The sequence below is a fragment of the Ostrea edulis genome, chromosome 3 (genome assembly GCF_947568905.1).
Source record: "Ostrea edulis chromosome 3, xbOstEdul1.1, whole genome shotgun sequence".
Lineage (NCBI taxonomy): Eukaryota > Metazoa > Mollusca > Bivalvia > Ostreida > Ostreidae > Ostrea > Ostrea edulis.
In genome coordinates this window covers 53,740,278-53,760,080 of record NC_079166.1, presented here as the reverse complement: position 1 = coordinate 53,760,080, position 19,803 = coordinate 53,740,278, and the positions used below count along the sequence as shown (strand labels likewise).

General features: G+C 35.4%; 1 protein-coding gene across 2 annotated transcripts; it reads right to left on the bottom strand.

The window, feature by feature from the left end:
• Positions 1-1,035: 1,035 nt before the first annotated feature.
• On the bottom strand, positions 1,036-18,835 carry LOC125675677 (uncharacterized). Of its 2 annotated transcripts, XR_008800984.1 has the most exons (7): positions 18,718-18,815; positions 8,208-9,546; positions 7,773-8,031; positions 7,212-7,486; positions 3,365-4,171; positions 1,960-3,238; positions 1,036-1,890 (listed from the first exon to the last, which is right to left on the bottom strand). XR_008800984.1 is itself a non-coding variant. In XM_048913457.2 (6 exons), the coding sequence occupies exons 2-6, from the start codon at positions 9,379-9,381 to the stop codon at positions 2,484-2,486; spliced, it is 3,270 nt and encodes a 1,089-aa protein (XP_048769414.2). In that variant the 5' UTR covers positions 9,382-9,546; positions 18,718-18,835; the 3' UTR covers positions 1,036-2,483. The 2 variants fall into 2 exon arrangements, 1 of the variants encoding a protein (XP_048769414.2); XM_048913457.2 differs by having other exon boundaries at positions 1,036-3,238; positions 18,718-18,835.
• Between the last annotated feature and the right edge of the window lie 968 nt (positions 18,836-19,803).

Genomic DNA, 19,803 nt, shown 5'->3' with positions numbered 1-19,803 from the left:
GATAAAACAACAAAGAACGAAATTTTATTGTTTATATCTATATCATTATATAGTTTTAAATAATATAAACTATATTTGATTATCCAAATATCATGCTTCTTAGTGAGCCAATTTACTATTAATATTTTTGTGGATCTCTCTATGGGAAGCTCCCAGAAAATTGATAAACGATATTTTTCCATTGCGAAATAATTTTTGTTTTAGATGTCTCTCGGTTAACCCCACTTTTCCGAATCTTAGTAGAAAAGTTGCAAATATTGCTTCATTTTATTCTTTGTTAAGAAAACATTTATGGGACTGATCAGGGTAGAATACCTTTAACGTTATTAGATCTCATGATCATCACTATGAAATGTTAAGGTAGATCGATCCTCGTGTGATCGATCCTCGTGTGATGTCATAGGTTTTTGCAAAAATCTTTATTAGATTAAACTCTGTGCATGATAGAAATATATCTTTCAGAGGAATTGTATTCACTGCATAGAATAAAACATTTGGTACACTATTGATATTGAAAAAGGTGATATTTTCCATAGATAATCAATTATTTACAATTTTAAAAATGTTGTCAAGGGCAATAACTCCTTTGCTGGTATTTCGTCTGCTGTATGTCTATTATACAATAATTTCCTTAATATAAATAATTGATATATACATTTTTATGAATTAGCATTTTTTTTTTAAAACTGTTGATATTTTTAATTTGTTATTTCAACCAGTATTTATCTATTTGTATTATCCTGTATGACGAAAATGTGTGATTTTCTAATGTTAACATATACTTCTGTTTTTTTGTATGTCTGTCATCTTAAAAAGGTGGTAACATACACATTTTTTTGGTTATTGATTAAATTCTTAACTACATGTATATTGAGTGGAAATTAATACAATTTTTCTACTTTCAACCATTAATATTAATAAGTAACATGAGGTAAAGTATTACAGATACGATTGACGTATACAGCAGTAGTTAGGACAAATCGCTATCAATATCTGCTACTATAGTTACACAAATAAAAACAACAAAAGTATCTAGTCATCTAAATGTTTTACTGTTAACTAAGATTCTGACATCAATAGAATACAGATTGCATTAGTTATCACACTCCACCTAAATCAATTCTTATGTAGAGGGAGGATAATGTAATATCAAACGATTCCTTATGTAGAGGGAGGGTGAAGTAATATTAAATCTCATGTTTCTCACACACCGTTTCATTAATCTTACATTGCTCTACGTTTATATTTTCAGCAGTAGCAACCATCTTATTTACAGGCTATAATCGAAGCTTCACTCGAAGAAATATAAAGTCATTTTGTTTAATTTTAATAAAGATACTAATAAATCAAATTAGAAAAACCAAGCGACATGCCCACATGCTCATCAGACAAACACTGTATTAACCTAATATAACTCTTCGTGTATCTTTACCAACAGAATGGACCATGTTTCATTATCTATACAGTGTATATTCAATGAAAAAGAGTCTTTTTTCTTTCTTTTTTTTGATACCTGTGATATTCACCAGAATAGAATACTTTTTCCACAGTTAAGTTTTCTTTGAACACTTAGCTCAAACTAGCTAAAGGATTGGTATTTTGAAAAAAATCGAGATTATTATATTTTACCAGCAATGAAGATATTGTTAATCTGATTAGTATACAAGACTTCAATTTAAAACCAATCCAGTTGAATTGAAACTTATAATATCAAAGATGTATTGATGTTAAGAGAAGGCTACATGAAACACTCAACACATTTAACAGATTAATAAATATACATGTGGCATCAGTGAGGTGTAGTCGATGTTCTCCATTTAACACATATGCGTAAGAATATGTACCCTATATTCTCTTTACACATTGTTTCTTCTAGACATCTGATCCCACCTCTGGTATTTATCTACCCTACATGTATATTCTCTTTACACATTGTTTCTCCTAAACACCTGATCCCACCTCTGGTATTTCTAGGGGCTCGTGTTTGCCTTACTTTTAATTCCGTAGTCTTTGTGCTACTTATGAGATTGATTAGTAAACTTTTCCTTGTCTTCACTTTTTTAATGACAATGTACAGTGTATATCAAAAATGGAATTGACTGTATCACAGCCTCATTAGCCAAATCAACTCGTCTGTGTTTTTGTTTGTACTGTTTTTTGTTATATGTCAAACGTACACTACAATTTTTGTAAGAAAATTTACTTTTCTGTATCAATGTATATCAAACTACATGGAAGGTAGAACTCAATCTTTCAGAGCATACATCATTACATTATCCCGTGTAAAATGAAATTGTCTATGATGTGATCAGGGGTACAGCTAATCAACAGAATCAAATTCTAGTATTGCTAAGTTTATATTACAAACATACATACTTACATATTCATCAAGATTCTCTAGGCTATCTTAAAAAAGCTAAACTAAAAACTGGAAGAAAGCTTTCAATACTGATAAGATGTAATTGTTATCCTGATTAGTAGTATTACTCAATTTTCTTTTCCCATTTATGTTGGTTTCCATATCCCCAAATTTGCATCTGGATTCTCGTGACTTTCAAAATTGTTCGGATAGATCTTAATCGTTCTGTTTCATTTGTTCTCGATCCTTTAGCAAGATTATAAATGGAATATGCCAGAATACCAGCATCAAGGACCGCAGATAGTGGAACAAGGAGCATGTCAGCAATAGAAACAACCCTAGCTATAACACGCAGGACTATCACGGGTATTGTAGTGAATGCTCTAAGAGCTGATGTTGCTAAGGCGCTATTTTCAAATACATGGATGTTTTCATCAGATAACAGAAAATGTAGTTCGTTTTGCAGAGCCTGAACAGACTTTTCAAGGCACCGGGAACGCTCTAGTAAATTCATCTGGTATCTTTCCATTTGAATGACAGCCGATTTGTTCAAAACGAGCTCTGAAATCTTTGATCCTATCGAAGTTGCGCCCCCAGCGGTTCCAACGACGCCACCAGCTATTGTTAGTCCTAATGAAACACCTGCTGTAAATGGTGCCGCAACAAGTCCACCAACAGCAAGGGCTGTACCTGCAAGACCCACCGAGGACCCGACGATTGATGCAATATTTACATTCTTTCTTCTGTTCTCTAATTCATCTATAATTTCTTTACAAAGAAGTTCATAGGCCATATTGCATCGCAACCAGTTGTCAAGAGCTAATTTCGAGATATTGATTTTGTTTTCTATGCTCCTCATTTTTATCAAGATATTTTCATCTGAAAGAAAAAACAAAAAGAAGTTTGGAATGTACTTTGATAGTACAAGTAAATGTAGACATAAACACATTTTGAAATATAAAATCATGCAATATTTACATAAAGGTGTATCAAATATAAACGCACCAGCTCTATCGACTTCATAGTTTTCGGCTCCTGGTAAAAACGGTACTTCTGTCAGACAGTTGCACACATTGCGCTTTGGAACTATTCGGTGAAATTGACCAGTGCATGTTCTGTAAACCATGATGAAATATTTGCTATGTCCATCGCTGTCTTTTAGGCAAGAGGGTTTGCGTGAACTTTCTTTGAAATTTTTTGGTTTCCGTTTTCTTTCTAATGGTGTAAATTCTTTCCAGAATGTTGTCAGTTTTCCTTTATTTTCTTCCATACACAGGACAAATATTGGAACCTGAAAGCATGTAGAGAGAGCATACAGTTCTAAATCTTCTATTTCCATCCCATCCTCTATCCGATTGGCAAAAAACGTGGATTGCTCTTTTTCAATGCTCGAGTTTGGTTTTAGAATATTCCACTTTTCTTTCTTTCTTGAGGTGAAATTCGCTAAGAATGCGTTGTTTTCAATATCGTCAGTTTCCCATCTCATAAATTTACCATAAAGTTTATAGTTATTCACAATTTCTTCAATGACTTTTCTCATAACCGTTTCAAATTGGTGTTCAGTCCCAAAAATTTCCTTGCTTACACAGCGACATAAGGAAAAGCTGTAATCCGACATAAAATCCATTTCCTTCTCCCGCATATCTCTTCTGCTTATTGGAATGTAGATTTCTGAGTGCCTTGAAAAAACAGTTGGCACATTTCTTAATTCGTCCTCAAAAAAGTCCGGACTTGTGTCAGTTGCAAGGAAGGTTAACAATGGTCTGTGTCTTCTGCTGTCTGCAATTTGAATTGCAGGATCTAGTTTTAAATCTGAAATGTTATGAAAAGTTTATTGCATTTTGCATAACAAAGACCATTAGAAACAGACTCGGTACAAAGACAGTGAACTTGTCTTAGCAGATAAAAAGTGTATGTTCTCTTGTAATCGCATATGCATCAGTATTATTGTACCAGACATATTATCAATATTAAACACCACACACTATGATATGTTGAATACTAGTGGTAGGATTCCAACATCTGATAAGAAATAATGAAAGAGAAATAATAAAATACATCGATTCTACACCAGTGAGACCCATTACAGCATTAAAGTGACCCTGACGTTTGTATCGTATACATGTATGTGATGATTCTGCGTTTGATGACAAAACTTCAGCATATCTTGAGTATACTTGCACAATGTAAAGCTAAAGTCACGGCATCCGTCGGGATTGTTGGATTCGCTTCTAGGAACTAATAATATGTGACTCCTTCAGGATTTCAATGACAGAGTCCTCTAAACACAATGCCATTTCATAAATAGTCCTGGTGATTGATGAAGGACATATAAATACAAAGATTAATTCGACAACTGATAATGTAGTTAACATTATAATTTTCTGGCGATTAGACTTTGTGGATTGACAAAAATTCGTCTAAAATACCCACTTATGATTTCTTGAAGTCATAAGAACGTCTTCGCTTTCTACCTGAATATATGAACATGGTGATCGAGGTAAAATAGTTTACATACTGGATATGTTTGAGGTATGGAATGATTGTTACACACACGTACAGAGAGAGAGAGAGAGATAGAGATAGAGAGAGAGAGAGGATAGTGTTGTGTAATACACATGTGCTAGATTGAGACCTAAACAAGATCAGATACGATATAATTTTAGACCGATTATGAAGATTACATAACAAAGTTTGTTTTGCCTAACAATGTACATTCTAGAGACGAAAGCTCTGGAATTTGTCTAGCATGAATACATTGTAAATTTTGGGGCATTAAAACATTTGTTTGCACTCTAAAAGCATTCTACAAACACTTGAAAGTATTAAAATCAAGAGGATTTTGGATTCAACAGCCAATTTGTGGCATTTTACTTTGCCTGCATCGGGCACTTATTTTGTATACCATTGTAAGTTGGTAATTTTTTATACTGATATATATTTGTTTTTTAGTTCCAAATAAATTGTTATAATCTTTGACTATCTTTGTGATTGATTTCTATTAAGTTTATTTAGAGCTATTTGGACGCATAGCAATAGGAAATTGAATTAAAAGTTTTTGTAGCATGAAACACCATATCCGAATTGGTGATTAAAATAACTCATCCATAGTTTTGAGACATTTATCTAACGATACCATATATTATGTTGGATAATAGTGACGTTTTGCTTATAAGAAATACATTTTTCAACGCTATTTCAATGAAGGACCTTTTTGAAAAGGTATACGTGCACAGGATTTAATTTTTTTTTTACATGAAGTGGATTTTCATAACTATATGTACATAGTATATGTTTAAAAATTTACAGTAGATTTGTTATGCCTATAATACGTTCATAAACACAACCGTTGCTGATGCTGTGATTTTGAATTCGTAGTACGTCGGATGGGGACGTTAAATGCCCCAGTTCTCACGCCAGAATTAGAATCCCTTTGCACGTAATATGTGGTGTTTGAAAACGAGTAGGCTCACTACGGGCCGTCACAGGGCCTCAAAATTTCAAAATTAGCAACCCTTACAGCTTTATCGGTTTGTCGCCGAAATACACGTATGGATGATATATCGCCAAATCGGCGTTAAATGATCAATTGATTGTACACTGTATATTGGTTAACGAGTATTTTTCACTCGTGTGGAGACCAATTAGACCAGGCGCTCGTCTTTTTCCATAACCGGTAAGAAGACGTGAATCGACGCAAGAATTCCATGAAATCAATGCATTTCGGCGCCGGATGCGCGCCTGTGGATGAGGTTAAAAGATCAGAACCGAATCCCTGTATAATGTATTATTTAGATTTTCACCACAAATTCAGCTTTGATATCAATCACGTCTTATTCATTATAACACATAAACATATAAGTGGAAATTCGTAGTGGTAGAATACCTTAGATATGTATATCTTAGAAGCATTTGAAAGCTAGTTACATTTGTGTACACATAACAACTGACTTTGATAGCGTCGATCTGCATACGAGGTTCATTTGTGGTTACGAAAATATCCGAGTAGTCACGACGGAGACGTCACCATTGCCGGTGAAGGGCTACAAAATTTAGGCCTATACCGGCGCTTTCAGCCTTTGAGCAGGGAGGGATCTTTATCATGCCACACCCGCTGTGACACGGGGCTTCAGTTTTTGCGGTCTCATCCGAAGGACCGCTCCATTTACTTCCCTCTTATGACACGCAATGGGTACTGAGGACCTATTCTAACCCGGATCACCACGGGACTACTACACATTTTAAATCGAAACACTATACTGTAGGACAATATATTCATTAAATGATAAACTCAAACCCCTTGTAAATAATGATACTTTAATTTTCTCTGCGTCGTTTCTTCGCCTGACACTTATACATACGTTGTCAAATGAGAATCACACACTGTGATGATTAATTAAAATAGCAGTGAATATATTGATCTTCGCCTCTTGGGCAAAGTATTGTATATGGAGAAAGAGATGCATGATGGGCTTATTTTCTGAATCTGCTTTAATTTCTACTCTAGGTCGACTTTGAGTTGTGGTATAAGTGATATAGGCGATTGATTGATTGTATATTGTTTAACACCCCCTCCCTTCACGAGAATATTTCACTCATATAGAGACGTCACCATTGCCGGCGAAGGGCTGCAAAATTTAGGCCTATGCTCGGCGTTTACGGCCATTGAACAGGGAGGGATCTTTATCGTGCCACACCTGCTGTGACACGGGGCCTTGGGTTTTACGGTCTCATGCAAAAACAAAACAAAACGCCCGATTTAGTCGCCTCTTACTTACAAACAAAGGGTGCTGAGGACCTACTCTAACCCGGATCCCCACGGAGTGATATAATCGAAGTAAGAAATAATTACCTTCTTTTAGTTTGACATCGACATGTGGAGAAGGTATTTTGCAGTTGCATCCCTTTTTTGCTACTATTCTATCGAAATAGCCAGTCTTTCCATTGAATAAAATCGTTGTGTAGTAGCGACAAACAGACTCTTGTTTTTGCATTGTTGAGTGCGGCTCGAAAAAAGTCCAAGAAAATTTTTCAGGATAGTATTTAAACACATACACTGGCTTCTCTGTGGAATTTGCGATGAGCTGTAAAGCTTCCTCTGGATTCATGGTTTCATCACAACAAAATCTGAAAAGCAATTACTTCATCAAACGACGATTTTTCATTTTGTATTTCTACAATTTCATGGTCCTACAATTTGGAATTTCAACAAATGCGTTCAGAAATCACTATGTTTATATTTCTCGATCCCCATATTTGTTATATTGAGCTGATTTCCGTACGTTTCTGTAAGATGCCACTTCAGCGTAATGCGCACACACACACACACACACACACACACACACACACACAGAGAGAGAGAGAGAGAGAGAGAGAGAGAGAGAGAGAGAGAGAGAGAGACTGAATTATATACCTCGCTTTAAATAACGATATCTTATTCTCATCCCCAAATATTTCCTTGCAAAGACATTGCTCCAAGGAACCTTTGCCGCCATTTATTTGATCAAGTATTCTGTTCTGAGAAGCCATCACCTCAACAACCTTTTCTATGTGATCATCTAGAGGCCGTTGATAATGTGAAACTTGATCATGTGAAGGGATGTGGGAATCCGATATCAATGAAAAATGCTCGTGAGGTCTATGCGTCTTTCCAGGACAACACGGCTCCAATCCTGAAAATTGAACCATTTTCAATAAGAAATTTCAAAATGTTGTTGTGGATCACAAAGAAAGCTTGACCATTGGAAAACGTTTTTAAATGACGAAATCACATCATCTTCATAGACCATACGACAACATTTACAGAATTTTTAAAGAAAGAAATATGAATTAAATTGACAGTATATACCAATTCGCTTCATGACGTAGTCTTCCATTGTGTCCTGGTAAATTGGGAAGTGTCCTGGGATGACCGGCTTTTGACGGACACATGAGCATTGTTTGTCACTAAATAGCAGGGACAGTGTGTCATTAGACACTTGTTTCACATATATTGGTGAAGTGAATATTTCAAAGTAGCTACTACAGATGGGAAGAAACAAGCTATGTTCTTGTCCTCTCTCGACATAAATTTCAACATTGAAGACACTTGAAATAGCAAAGAAATCTCCGACGCTAAAGGAATCCCATTGCTGAAGATGAATATCTAGAGCTTTATTTCTTAGTTTTGAAAGTTGTAATTCCTTTTCTTTTCCTTCTGGTAACTTGTCAATCCATTTTTTCTCCTTTTCAAACTCATCTAAGCATGCAAGGTTTTGATACATTTCATAGAATTCTGGAGATTTCATATGAGACGTGACGCAGTCCTTGACAAAATCCTCCATGCACTCTGTTCCATATAAAAGCTGGCTAAATACAATAAAAATGTTTGTTGCTTCTGTTTCTGATGATATTGTAGTAAAATCTAATGCCTCGGATGAAAAAACACTAAATCCATCAATTTTCTTCAATACAAATGACGTATCCAATTCGTGAAATGAATTTCGGAATCTTTTATCAAGGCATGATTCGTGGTTGGCATTGATGAAGTTGACAGAGCATTTCCCCAGATTACGTTCTTCCCCCTGAAGAAGTCTAAAGTACGGCTCCCCATTCACAAAGGTGACCAGGATTATGATCGCGGCCTTTGGAGACATTTCTCTAACAATTGGCCTAATATGAAACCCACTGAGTGTTCCAGCATCATCTGTAACTCTAAGGAGAATTAGTTTCTGCTCCATAAACTCACTGATTGCATATAGTTCACGCAAAGTAGGTGGGAAGTGCTTTTTCTCTAAGACTGTCATGTCCTTTCTAAACGCCTCACGCGTAGTAATATCTGGTCTGTATTTATGAGACTTGAATAGCGAAAAGTAAAACTCCAGTCTTGTTTGGAATTTGGATAAATCTTTACGAACATCTCCATGTTTACACTTATGCGGGAGTAACTGTCCAATCATTGAATATAGTTCGTTGTTATCGTGGATATTGTCCGATACACAAAAATGTTGCTGAAGATTTTTTATCAGTTTGTTTTCATCCATGTTCAATGAAAGTGTACTACCAGCACTGTGTGGGACGTAGTGTACTACCAGCACTGTGTGGGACGGTTTATTTTCCTATTGGGTCACATGTATTCACTTACATCATAATCTCCTTTCTGTCTTGAGATGAAGAGTATTTTGAAGTCCAACGTTCGGTAATGACAGCTGGGGAACAAAAAATACATGTATATATTTCATTGATCTGTGACGCGCACGACGTATGTAACACTGTGATCACAACCTGACTGAATGGATTAAAGTACAACTCTACTTCACCCGATGCCTGCCGCCCGTCTCTGCCGTTCAACCTGAGTATACATGTATATTAAGGATATATGTCTACATTTTCACATACCAGATTTTCGATCTATGTTTATTTTTTCTTCGTACCTCTTGATCAGTCCTATCATTTTATTTCATTGACATGCGCAGTAGATGTAAACCTAAAGACCAATCAAATAGGATTTTTTAAAAAATCTGCTAATTTTAGAACCATGCTATTTCCATCAGTAACCATGTGGCTAATTTAAGATAAAACCTTTGAAAAAGCAAGATCGGTCTCTGAATTTCAATAGACTCGGTATTAAAGAAATCATCCATGATGAGTTAACGTCTACCTGTGATAGTCACCTGGGGATGTGCAACCTGACTTGTTGTCTGTATATACAAAATGATGGAAATACGTGTTTAATGTATCAAATCGAACACTGATTAATTATGCTTTGTTACACCTGTTTGAGGAGAATCAATTATGGATAGACATTATAGTAGGCTATACTTAATTAATCGGTAATGTGTTACACTTGATTCTTTCTCCACTACTCTTGATAATGATATAAGACCTGCAGCGTGCACAGCTGCGCTGCAAAAAGGAAGGTTTATAAAAGGGATTATCTATCCAGCTATATTGTGTTTTAGAAATATTTACAAAATCAATGCTGTTGCATACATTTTTATTCATAGGTTATTGATTGAATATCGGGAAAAATGCACATGCAGAGTCGATGAGCTTGCTAGATCCACTTCTGCACAGCGATTGAGAGCGGAAATATATCCCGAGTTCAATTAGTAACTTTTTTATTACATACTTTCAAATCATACGCACTTTTAATTCTATAAGCGCACATTTGTCAACATTTTCAGTAGTAGGTGAAGCTTTTACTGCAATTATTATAAACACATGTGATGTCATAATCATTAAGTTAGATGACATCGCAATTCAGATAAAGTAGTCCACGAGTATTTACTATGCGAGCTCTTATAGGTCAATAAAAGCCCGTAAACTATCTATAGAATCCGTAGGAAATTTATCGAAAATGTGATAAATAGATATACAAAATCTAATAACGTTGTATCAGTTGTGAAAATAAGTAAATGTAATATGATCAGTATCTTGTTGGAAATCTACGGAAACATATTAGGGCCGCAGCAGTATCTTATTTTTATCTCTTCTGAGCCATATGTTTGGCGTGCATCAACTTTTTTGGGAAAAGGGCTATATCTCAAGAACCCCTTGGCCAATTTTTGTCAAATTTGTCACAGGGTATCCTTGGCCCAAGGGCTTTCATTTGAAATAAAACTAGGGTTGTGACCCTTTAACAAGGGGAGATAATTAGCAAAATGCAAACAAAAATAGTGGTTGCTAAAAAATCTTCTCAAGAACCGCTGGGCAAATTATCACCAAACTTATGCATTAGGATGAGGATAGGATGTAGATAAAAATTGTTCAAGGCATCATCCTGGGGCAAAGGGTGTGGTCTCAAGGTCACTTCAAAGTTGACCTTAAATTTTGATTTGTTAAAACTTTGATATTTTGCTTAGTATAAGGACTAGGATCATCAAATTTTGTCAGTTGATGCATCATAGGACCTAATATCATGTTGTCTCAAAAGTAGGTCATGATGACCTACTTTTTGAATTTTGCAGGTAATTATTATTAAATGGATTTTGATGCATATCTTAAACACTTTTAAGCCTATGATCATTAAAAGTTGTCAGTTGATGGATCGTGGGACCTTAAAGTGCATCAAGTAAAAAGTTTGTCACAATGACCTACTTTCTGAATTTTATGGCTAATCATTGATGAATACATTTTAGGTTGTTATTTCAGATACCGAGAGGTTTAGAATCATCAAACCTTGTAATTTGATGCGTCTAGAGGCCTCAAAACATATTCATAAAAAAGTAGGTCACAGTGACCTACTTTTTGAATTTTGCAGACATTCAAATTTCACATTTTCAATTTTAGATGCATATTTTGGACACTATAAAAGCTAGGATCACCAAACTTTGTCAGTAGATACATCTTGAGTCTTCATATTTTTTTGACCAAAAAGTACATCACCGTGACCTATTTTTGGATTTTGACGGCTATATTTGAATATTTCAGATAATATTTGACTGACAATCATCAAACTTTGTCAGTTGATGGGTCTTGAGTCTTCAGAGTGTGTCGACCAAAAAGTATTTCACTGTGACCTACTTTTGGAATTTGACGTTTATATCTGAATATTTCAGATACTATTTGACTTCAATTATCAAACTTTGTTAGTTGATGCATCTTGAGTCTTTGGAGTGTGTCGACCAAAAAGTAGGTCACTGTGGCCTTCTTTTTGGAATTTGACGGCTATATTTGAATACTTTTTGACTTGTCAGTTGATGCATCTTGAGTCTTGAGTGTGTCGACCAAAAGTAGGTCACCGTGACCTACTTTTGGACAGTTACATTTAAATTTTCAGGTACTATTTGACTTAACATCATCAAACTTTGTCAGTTGAGCATCTTGAGTCCTCAAAGTGTGCAGGCTATAAATTAGGTCACCTTGATCTACTTTTTAAACTTCAAAGCTATATCTAAATCAAATGCTAAGAGGCCTAGAATCATGAACCTGTTTCAGGTGGTGTATCTTGAGTATTCGGAGTGTGTCAGTTAAGAAGTAGGTCACTGTGATATACTTTTTGAATTTCATGGCTATATTTAGATATTTCAGATACTAAGTGACTTAGATCCATCAAACTTATTAAGTTGATGCATCTTGGCTTCTCAGAGTGTGTCAGATAAAAGGTAGGTCAATTTGACCTACTTTTGCTTTTTTTGTTTGCAAATCTATACATCTTTCAAACTAAAAACCCAAGGATCATCAAACCTTCACTTAACTCACTCTTTGTTTTTTATTTCAACAGAGCTGAAAAAGTTAAATAGCAATTTTGTTGATATTGGTTTAAGAACCATTCTCCAACAATGGCATGAAATGTAATTGCATTAAAAATCGGACAAAATACAATGTGATCCCCTTGTTCTAATTGTATGCATAGTAAATTCGGTATTTAGCACCCCAACCGTCTCTATAGCCCTTGAAAAAATTCCTGTAGAAGAGAAATATGTACTACCCAGATAGACACGTAGGTTAAGTAACTTCATTTTGTAATTATTTTGATTGCCTAATCTAATACTGTATTATATCCCCTTCATACACTATCATGTGATAGGTCTTTAAAACCTTGTTAATTGATAAATCTTGGTTAGTGAGAATTTTTGCCTGTTCTACAATTTATTAGAAGAACGATTCTAGGCCCATGTGCCTCTTGTTGTTTGTTATAACAGATTATCAATTTGTTATAGCAGATTGATAATTTATTTCAAATTGCTAATTTGCTATTTAAAATCATTAATTTAACAAGAGGCCGACAGGCCTTATCTGTAACCTTAGCATTAGTTAAAAATATCACTACCCCAAAAGGCTATGGAACCGATACTAATTTTCCTGGTTGCATATCTAAGCTCAATTCTAATGATATTATACTTAGCTTTTACAGATTAACCCAGACCTAGGTGATCGTTAAGACCCATGAACCTCTTGGTTTTTTTTTTAATTACCACTTTAGTTACTACTATGAATTAATGTAACTTATAAAGCCTTCTACATGTAATACACGATGCTAGATGCGAAATTATGCACATAACTTATTATTTATTTGAAACCCATTTGAAAATGCATTTATGTTCTTGATTGAAAGATTTTGTACTAATGGTATTTCACATATTTTTTCTTTAAAAATTATTTATGAATAATCATATCTCCCCATTCCAGAAAGGGGACCATTTGTTTTTAGTGTGAATTTCTCTTCATCTTCTTCCGCTTCTCATACAAAGTTTGTCCGGGCCATAATTTTTTGTCTTTTGACATAGGCCTTTGGTATTTGGTATGTGGATTGAGAGAAAATTCACGATTGTCTATTGATGTTGATAATCTGTTTAATTTGTTGCAACAAATTAAAATCAAAGTACTGAAAGTACTTACATGTATCGGAGTTCATATTATGTAGGTTTGTACCAGATGTTTCTGGGATTAAGAATTATTTTTAAAAAAGGATTTTTTTTTTAAATTGAAAGGTATTTTCAAAAGTTATAAATTTATGTATAGATGTATGTTATGTCTCTATAAAAATCAAAGCGTAATTATCCATGTCTACATACATGTACAAAAAGACATTAAGAAGTTAACACCTTGTCAGGATGGTATTTTACTATTCCAACAAATCATATACATTTACTCTTCGAATTGCTCATTTTGTCAAAATATGTCATTAAATTAATATTCTAACACAAAAAAACAATTTTTGGAAAACTCCACAAATATAATTTAATAATTCTTAGATTTATGCTAATTTTTTAGTTTTTTTCTACAACTCGTCTCAAGGGGGGAAGTATTGACACGAGTGATGACTTAAATAACTAAACAATTCTTCATTCCTTAAAGTACAAGGACCTGTACTCAGATATTTACTTATTTTTTATCTTTAAAATTGATCTCGTGGGGAGCCGGTTTAGAATAGGTCCTCAATACCCCTTGCTTGTCGTTAAAGGCAACTAAATGGGGTGGTCCTTCGGATGAGACCGCAAAACCGAGGCCTCGTGTCGCAGTAGGTGTGGCACGATAACGATTCATCCCTGCTCAAAGGCCGTACGCGCCTAACTGTAATAATGTAGCACTCTCCGATTTTTTTTTTTTGTTGGAGAGGGCTACAACTCCTTAGGATCTCCGTAATGGTACAAATGCGGGAGTGATTCACTCCATCAACATTTTCGATCAGTCTAAACATTTGCTGACTTTCTTCACGTAAATAAAATGATATTCTATGTTTCTTAGTCAATATATAAATTTACAACCTGCAACTTACGATTTGTGAGGCCCTATTTTACCGTTTTCAACAATTTCGATAAATTCCAATTTCCCGATTCATATGTGTGCGCCATGTTTGATGTACTGAAGTTTCAACTTGTGTCAGGTTATTTGCATATGCCCTATAAGGTAGTATTTACATTAATGGACGATTACGGAGGAGAAAGCTATTTCGTAGGTATGGAAAAGGTTTGAATTTAATATCAAGTTAAAAAACGAACAGAGTGTAAATTCTTGCTGCAACCATATGGTTTTCCTTTCTATGTCGAAATGGCTCGAGTAATTAGATTTTCGCACTGGTTGTAAATATTGGTTTTTTCAGTAGATCCACCTACAAGATCTCGCGATAACAAGCATGGCGGAGCAGACGAAAAATGTTGCATGCTGTACATGATATTTAATGAAAACACCTTTCTTAGAAATGTCTTAGCACAAAGTTGGTACTCGTTTTGGTGTAAACAATATTTGGGACTAAAACATGGAGCTTATTATCGGTTATTCATAAAATTATTTTGCACCATTACGAAGATCCTATGGAATTGTAGCCCTATCTCGAAAACGTCAGAATAAAAAAAAAATCGGATAGGGCTACATTATTGCAGCGATTAAGCGCCGAGCATACGCCTAAATTTTGCAGCCCTTCATCGGCAATGGTGACGTTTCCATATGACTGAAATATTCTCGAGAGGGATGTTAAACAATATTCAACCAATCTTTAAAATTGTCTATGATCTTACTTAATTTGAAATTTATTTCCTAGAGCTCTAATCAAATCATCTAGAAAAATCCCCAAGAACGTAACTTCGTAAGCATCAACAATTGACATTAAAATATATACAATTTATTCAATCTATAAAATTTAGTCATGCCGTCTTAATTTTGCATATGTGAAAAGGCGAAGATAACGAACAGTGATCAATCTCATACCTCCTATAATGAATACAAAATTAAGAGCTGGGCAAACACGGAGCCCTGAACATATCAGAGGTTGAATCAGATCCATAGGAGGATTAAGCATCCCCTGTCGACCGGCTACACCCGCCGTGAGCCTTATATTTTAATCAAGTAAACGTACAGGTACGTGTGTATAGGACTCCAGGTCCCCCTCCCCCTTGTATTTTTAATGGTATTTCGGGTGTACTTCTGATAAAACATTACACTTTAGAATGTTTGCATTGAAATGGAATACACAAATCTCGCATAGAAACCTTTTTTCTTAAAATGCCATATCACCAATTATTGTCAATGAACAGGGTGGGCAATACAGCCGGCGACATTTTGAAAAGAAATTGCACTTCAATGAAAAATCCTATTGAAAGAGCAACAATAATGCACCTAGCAACTGAAAAGAACGGTCATTCTAAATTTACTGATGATTCTTGGATTAAATGCATCGCTATTTGGTGCGCAATAATTTCTCCACGCCGTTCAATTTCATCCTGTTAACATCACCACCACCTATAGGGAACGAAAGTTGAGACGCTGAGATATTTTAGAACGAAAAAACCAGAGGCGAGGTATTCTCTTACCTTTTTCGTGTAGCTATTTGTTGATGGTATTTGCAACTGGAATACCTCATCTCGGGTTACATAGTTTACTGCGACAATATATTTGCACCTATCTAATTCGTAGAAAGAATTCAATTTGTAAGATACAACTTCATAGTAAAACTAAACTTTAAGTATGTGATGCATGTGCAGCTATAAGGCTTTATCATCTTATCATTCAATATGATAAACAGAATATCTAGAGATACCTTGTTCTTCTTATCATTCAATATGATAAACAGAATATCTAGAGATACCGTGTTCTTCTTATCATTCAATATGATAAACAGAATATCTAGAGATACCGTGTTCTTCTTATCATTCAATATGATAAACAGAATATCTAGAGATACCTTGTTCTTTTTTTATTCTCTCTTTCAAAATGAGCAATTTTGACTAAAACTGAATGGGTTCAACTTTGTGTATAAATAATGAAGATTGCGAGAATCAACAGAGAAGTGCATATAGAATGTGAGTGTGGTTAATTCTACGCTACGCTGTAAAAGTCTAATTTAATATCAATTAATCGGGTATAATGGAAAGTTATTTCACCGTTATGAATCTAAAAGGCAATGAAATCATTTCGTCTAACTAAAACTAATATGGTATTTGATTGATTGCGGTTTTACGCCGTTTTGGCAATATTGCAGCCATTTTATAGCGGTTGAATAGTTGAGAGTGTTTGAGTTTCCCTGACGACCCCAGTGAGCCTACTCGTTAAAAAAAAATCAGGGAAACGATCATTTGCGTGTCAAGGAGGTTCTGATCCTTCATAAGGGACACCCTTTAACGTCCCATCCTAAGGAGATATAAAAGTTAAAAATACATACAAAGGTAAAAATACAGAAAGTATTCAAATTTTTCTGTAAAAATCCCATTTTTGTAAACGTTCTATAATGTAATGATTGTCAATATTTGTAAAACGTTTTTGCATTGATTACACATTACCAAATTAAAAAGTATGCCCCTTACAGGCATAAAATCATTGCATTCTAAAAGTGTGTGATGTATAGTTAATGGACAGTCACAAGATATACATTCAGGCTGAAGTTCGCTGTTTAGTAGGTGAGATTGGGTCAATTTTGAATGTCCGGTGCGTATTCTGGAAATAATCACTTTGTCCTGGAGTTTCATTACGATGGTACACGGTTTGTTTACTTTGTAATGAATATAATAAAGTTTACTTGCGTCACCTGAATCTGAGTAGATTTGCCATAGAGAATTTACTTATAGTTTTGTGAAATATTCTAAATTAGTGCAGGGAATTTTAAAGTGTGCAATATCATCTTGAAGTGCTTTATTTGCCGACCACGGGGAAATGTGTATTTAAAGATAAACCTGAAATTCTATAGCGTATACTTTGATTTTCAAACTTTTTATAACAAATTGTCTTGAAAACACAAAACAAAATGTGTTTTTTTTTTATATCAATGTTTGATTTGATTTACAACTGAAAGTTTAAACCGCATGACTGGTTGTTTGCACCCTAAAATAATCAAAATGAATTTACTGTCGAGCTTATAAACACATTTTTTAGTTTATAGATAAGATGGACAATAAATACCTCCACTCTAACATTGAATGTGGCGATGCATGATATTTTCGGTTCGCTTTAATTTGTATTTTAACACAAGTCAGTTGACGTAGGCTATCGATCGATCGATTTCCCGACTGTGATCACGTGTGTACATGTATATGTTTCCTTGAATTTGAAAGGTTTACGCAATTGCTATAGAATAAACAGAAACCGCAACTTCAAAGACACCAACCTTTCTAGACCCACGCTAAAGCGAGAACTTTCAGTCCGATGGGGGGGGGGGGGGGGGGGGGAGGGGGGGGGCAGGTTTTTCACCTGTACTGTATTATGATCGATGATATTCCGTCTGCGTGTGTGTGAAATATCACTGTTGACATTAGATTGTGTTTCTAATAATATTTTGGCTGTTTTTCAATTTACATATTCAATTGACCGACGGTAGAAAAGTCAGTTTTACAGAAATTATGCATTTAAAATTTAAACGTGTAATACGTACACACGTTTGACGACCTGAACATTACATCTGTTTGTAAAGAAGTGCTAAGGTCCCCACCACCTTCAGCCGAGTGACTGCATTGAGGAGTTGATAAAATCAGCCGAGTGACTGCATAGAGGAGTTGATAAAATCAACTCCCCAAAAAATAATGCTGCGACCCTTATATGCTTCCTTCCGTAGAAATCCCATTCGAAAATTTTCCCTTACGTTGTGAGACGTCACCAACCTTAGAAGTACCCCACATGTTTTACCTATACATGTACTGACAGTTATAGCCGCGAGGGTAACGCCTATCTTAACATGGGACTGTCGTTTTTAAGGAATATCTAAAAAAAAAAATCAAAAAAAAATCATGATTTTCACCTGTAATTTCAGGCGCTTGTTGAAGAGACAATACCTATGTCAAACGTCAAAGATTCAACTTCCCATTTAAAAATGCAAATTCAGTCTGAGTCTCTCCGTTGCGAAACGAGCGTCCTAATTACTAGACTTCCACGACATCAATACTTCTATTAAAGTCACAATGAACAAAATCAGAAGACAGCGAAAAGGAAGAAAGAAACTTTGAACATACCTTAGACTGTTATCCACGTAGAACTGTTTCCAGTGTAGTTTTTATGCATATTGTTGTTGCTTTAATAAAGACCCATTTACTACGATCCGCGACCTTGTTAGGTAATCGACGACTGCACATTGTTTTATTACTACAAGTCATGACAAGACAGAGTTGTATTTGGATTGGGTAAATTATTTTTAAATCTTCTGTCCTTTTGAATTATCAAAACATTTTGATGGACCTTTTTGTTCGCAAAAACACAATACGTGTAGAACCTTTCACAATTTTATCTAACATATTGAATTATACAACATTCATCATTCGTGGAGACCTCTGCATTGCCGAGTGTATGATCTGGTTAGCTGGGTTTTTTATTTTTTAATAATTCAGGTTTTAACGTACGGAAGCCAATAGGTGCCAGGGTATAGAATTAATATTCATTTAACTGGCGGCGGCCACTCAATTTATGTGACGGTCGCCACTTTTAGAATTTAACTGGCGGCCGCCATATAAATTAACTGGCGGTCGCCACTTATTTTATCTGGCGGCCGCCACTTAATTCCAGGGGCGGATCCAGGAATCGCGGTTAAGGGGGCGCCACTTTTTGAGGCAAGGGGCCGGTGTTATAGAGCCAGACTCCCCCCCCCCCCCCCCCATAGTGAGACTTCCCCCCGGAAGTCTGGCACTAGAGTGAGCCTTCCCCCCGCGGAAGTCTGGCTCTAGAGTGAGCCTTCCCCCCTGCAGAAGTCCGACTCTAGAGTGAGCCTTCCCCACGGAAGTCTGGCTCTAGAGTGAGCCTTCCCCCGGTAGTCTCGCTCTAGAGTGAGCTTCCCCCAGCAGACGTACTATAGAATAAACCCTACCCCCAGGGGGAAGACTCACTCTAGAGCCATAACACTCTCTTGAAGTCTCGCTCTAGAGGGACACCCCCGCTTTCATCCCCTCCTATGCAAACTATGAAATAAATTTTAGTTGATCGGGCAGGAATTACTTACCTCTCTACCTACTTACCTATACCTATCTACCTACCTACCTACCTACCTACCTACTTACTTACTTTTTTAAAAAAAAGTTTAATTTTGTATTTTCAACACATATATACAT

Bases quoted from the DNA above. Each gene is read 5' to 3' on its own strand.
- LOC125675677 (XM_048913457.2), bottom strand. From the start codon at position 9,381: ATGGATGAAAACAAACTGATAAAAAATCTTCAGCAACATTTTTGTGTA. The intron at 8,032-8,207 runs GTATATACTGTC...TTCAATTTTCAG, and splicing joins CTACGTCATGAAGCGAATTG to GATTGGAGCCGTGTTGTCCT. The intron at 7,487-7,772 runs GTATATAATTCA...ATTGCTTTTCAG, and splicing joins ATATCGTTATTTAAAGCGAG to ATTTTGTTGTGATGAAACCA.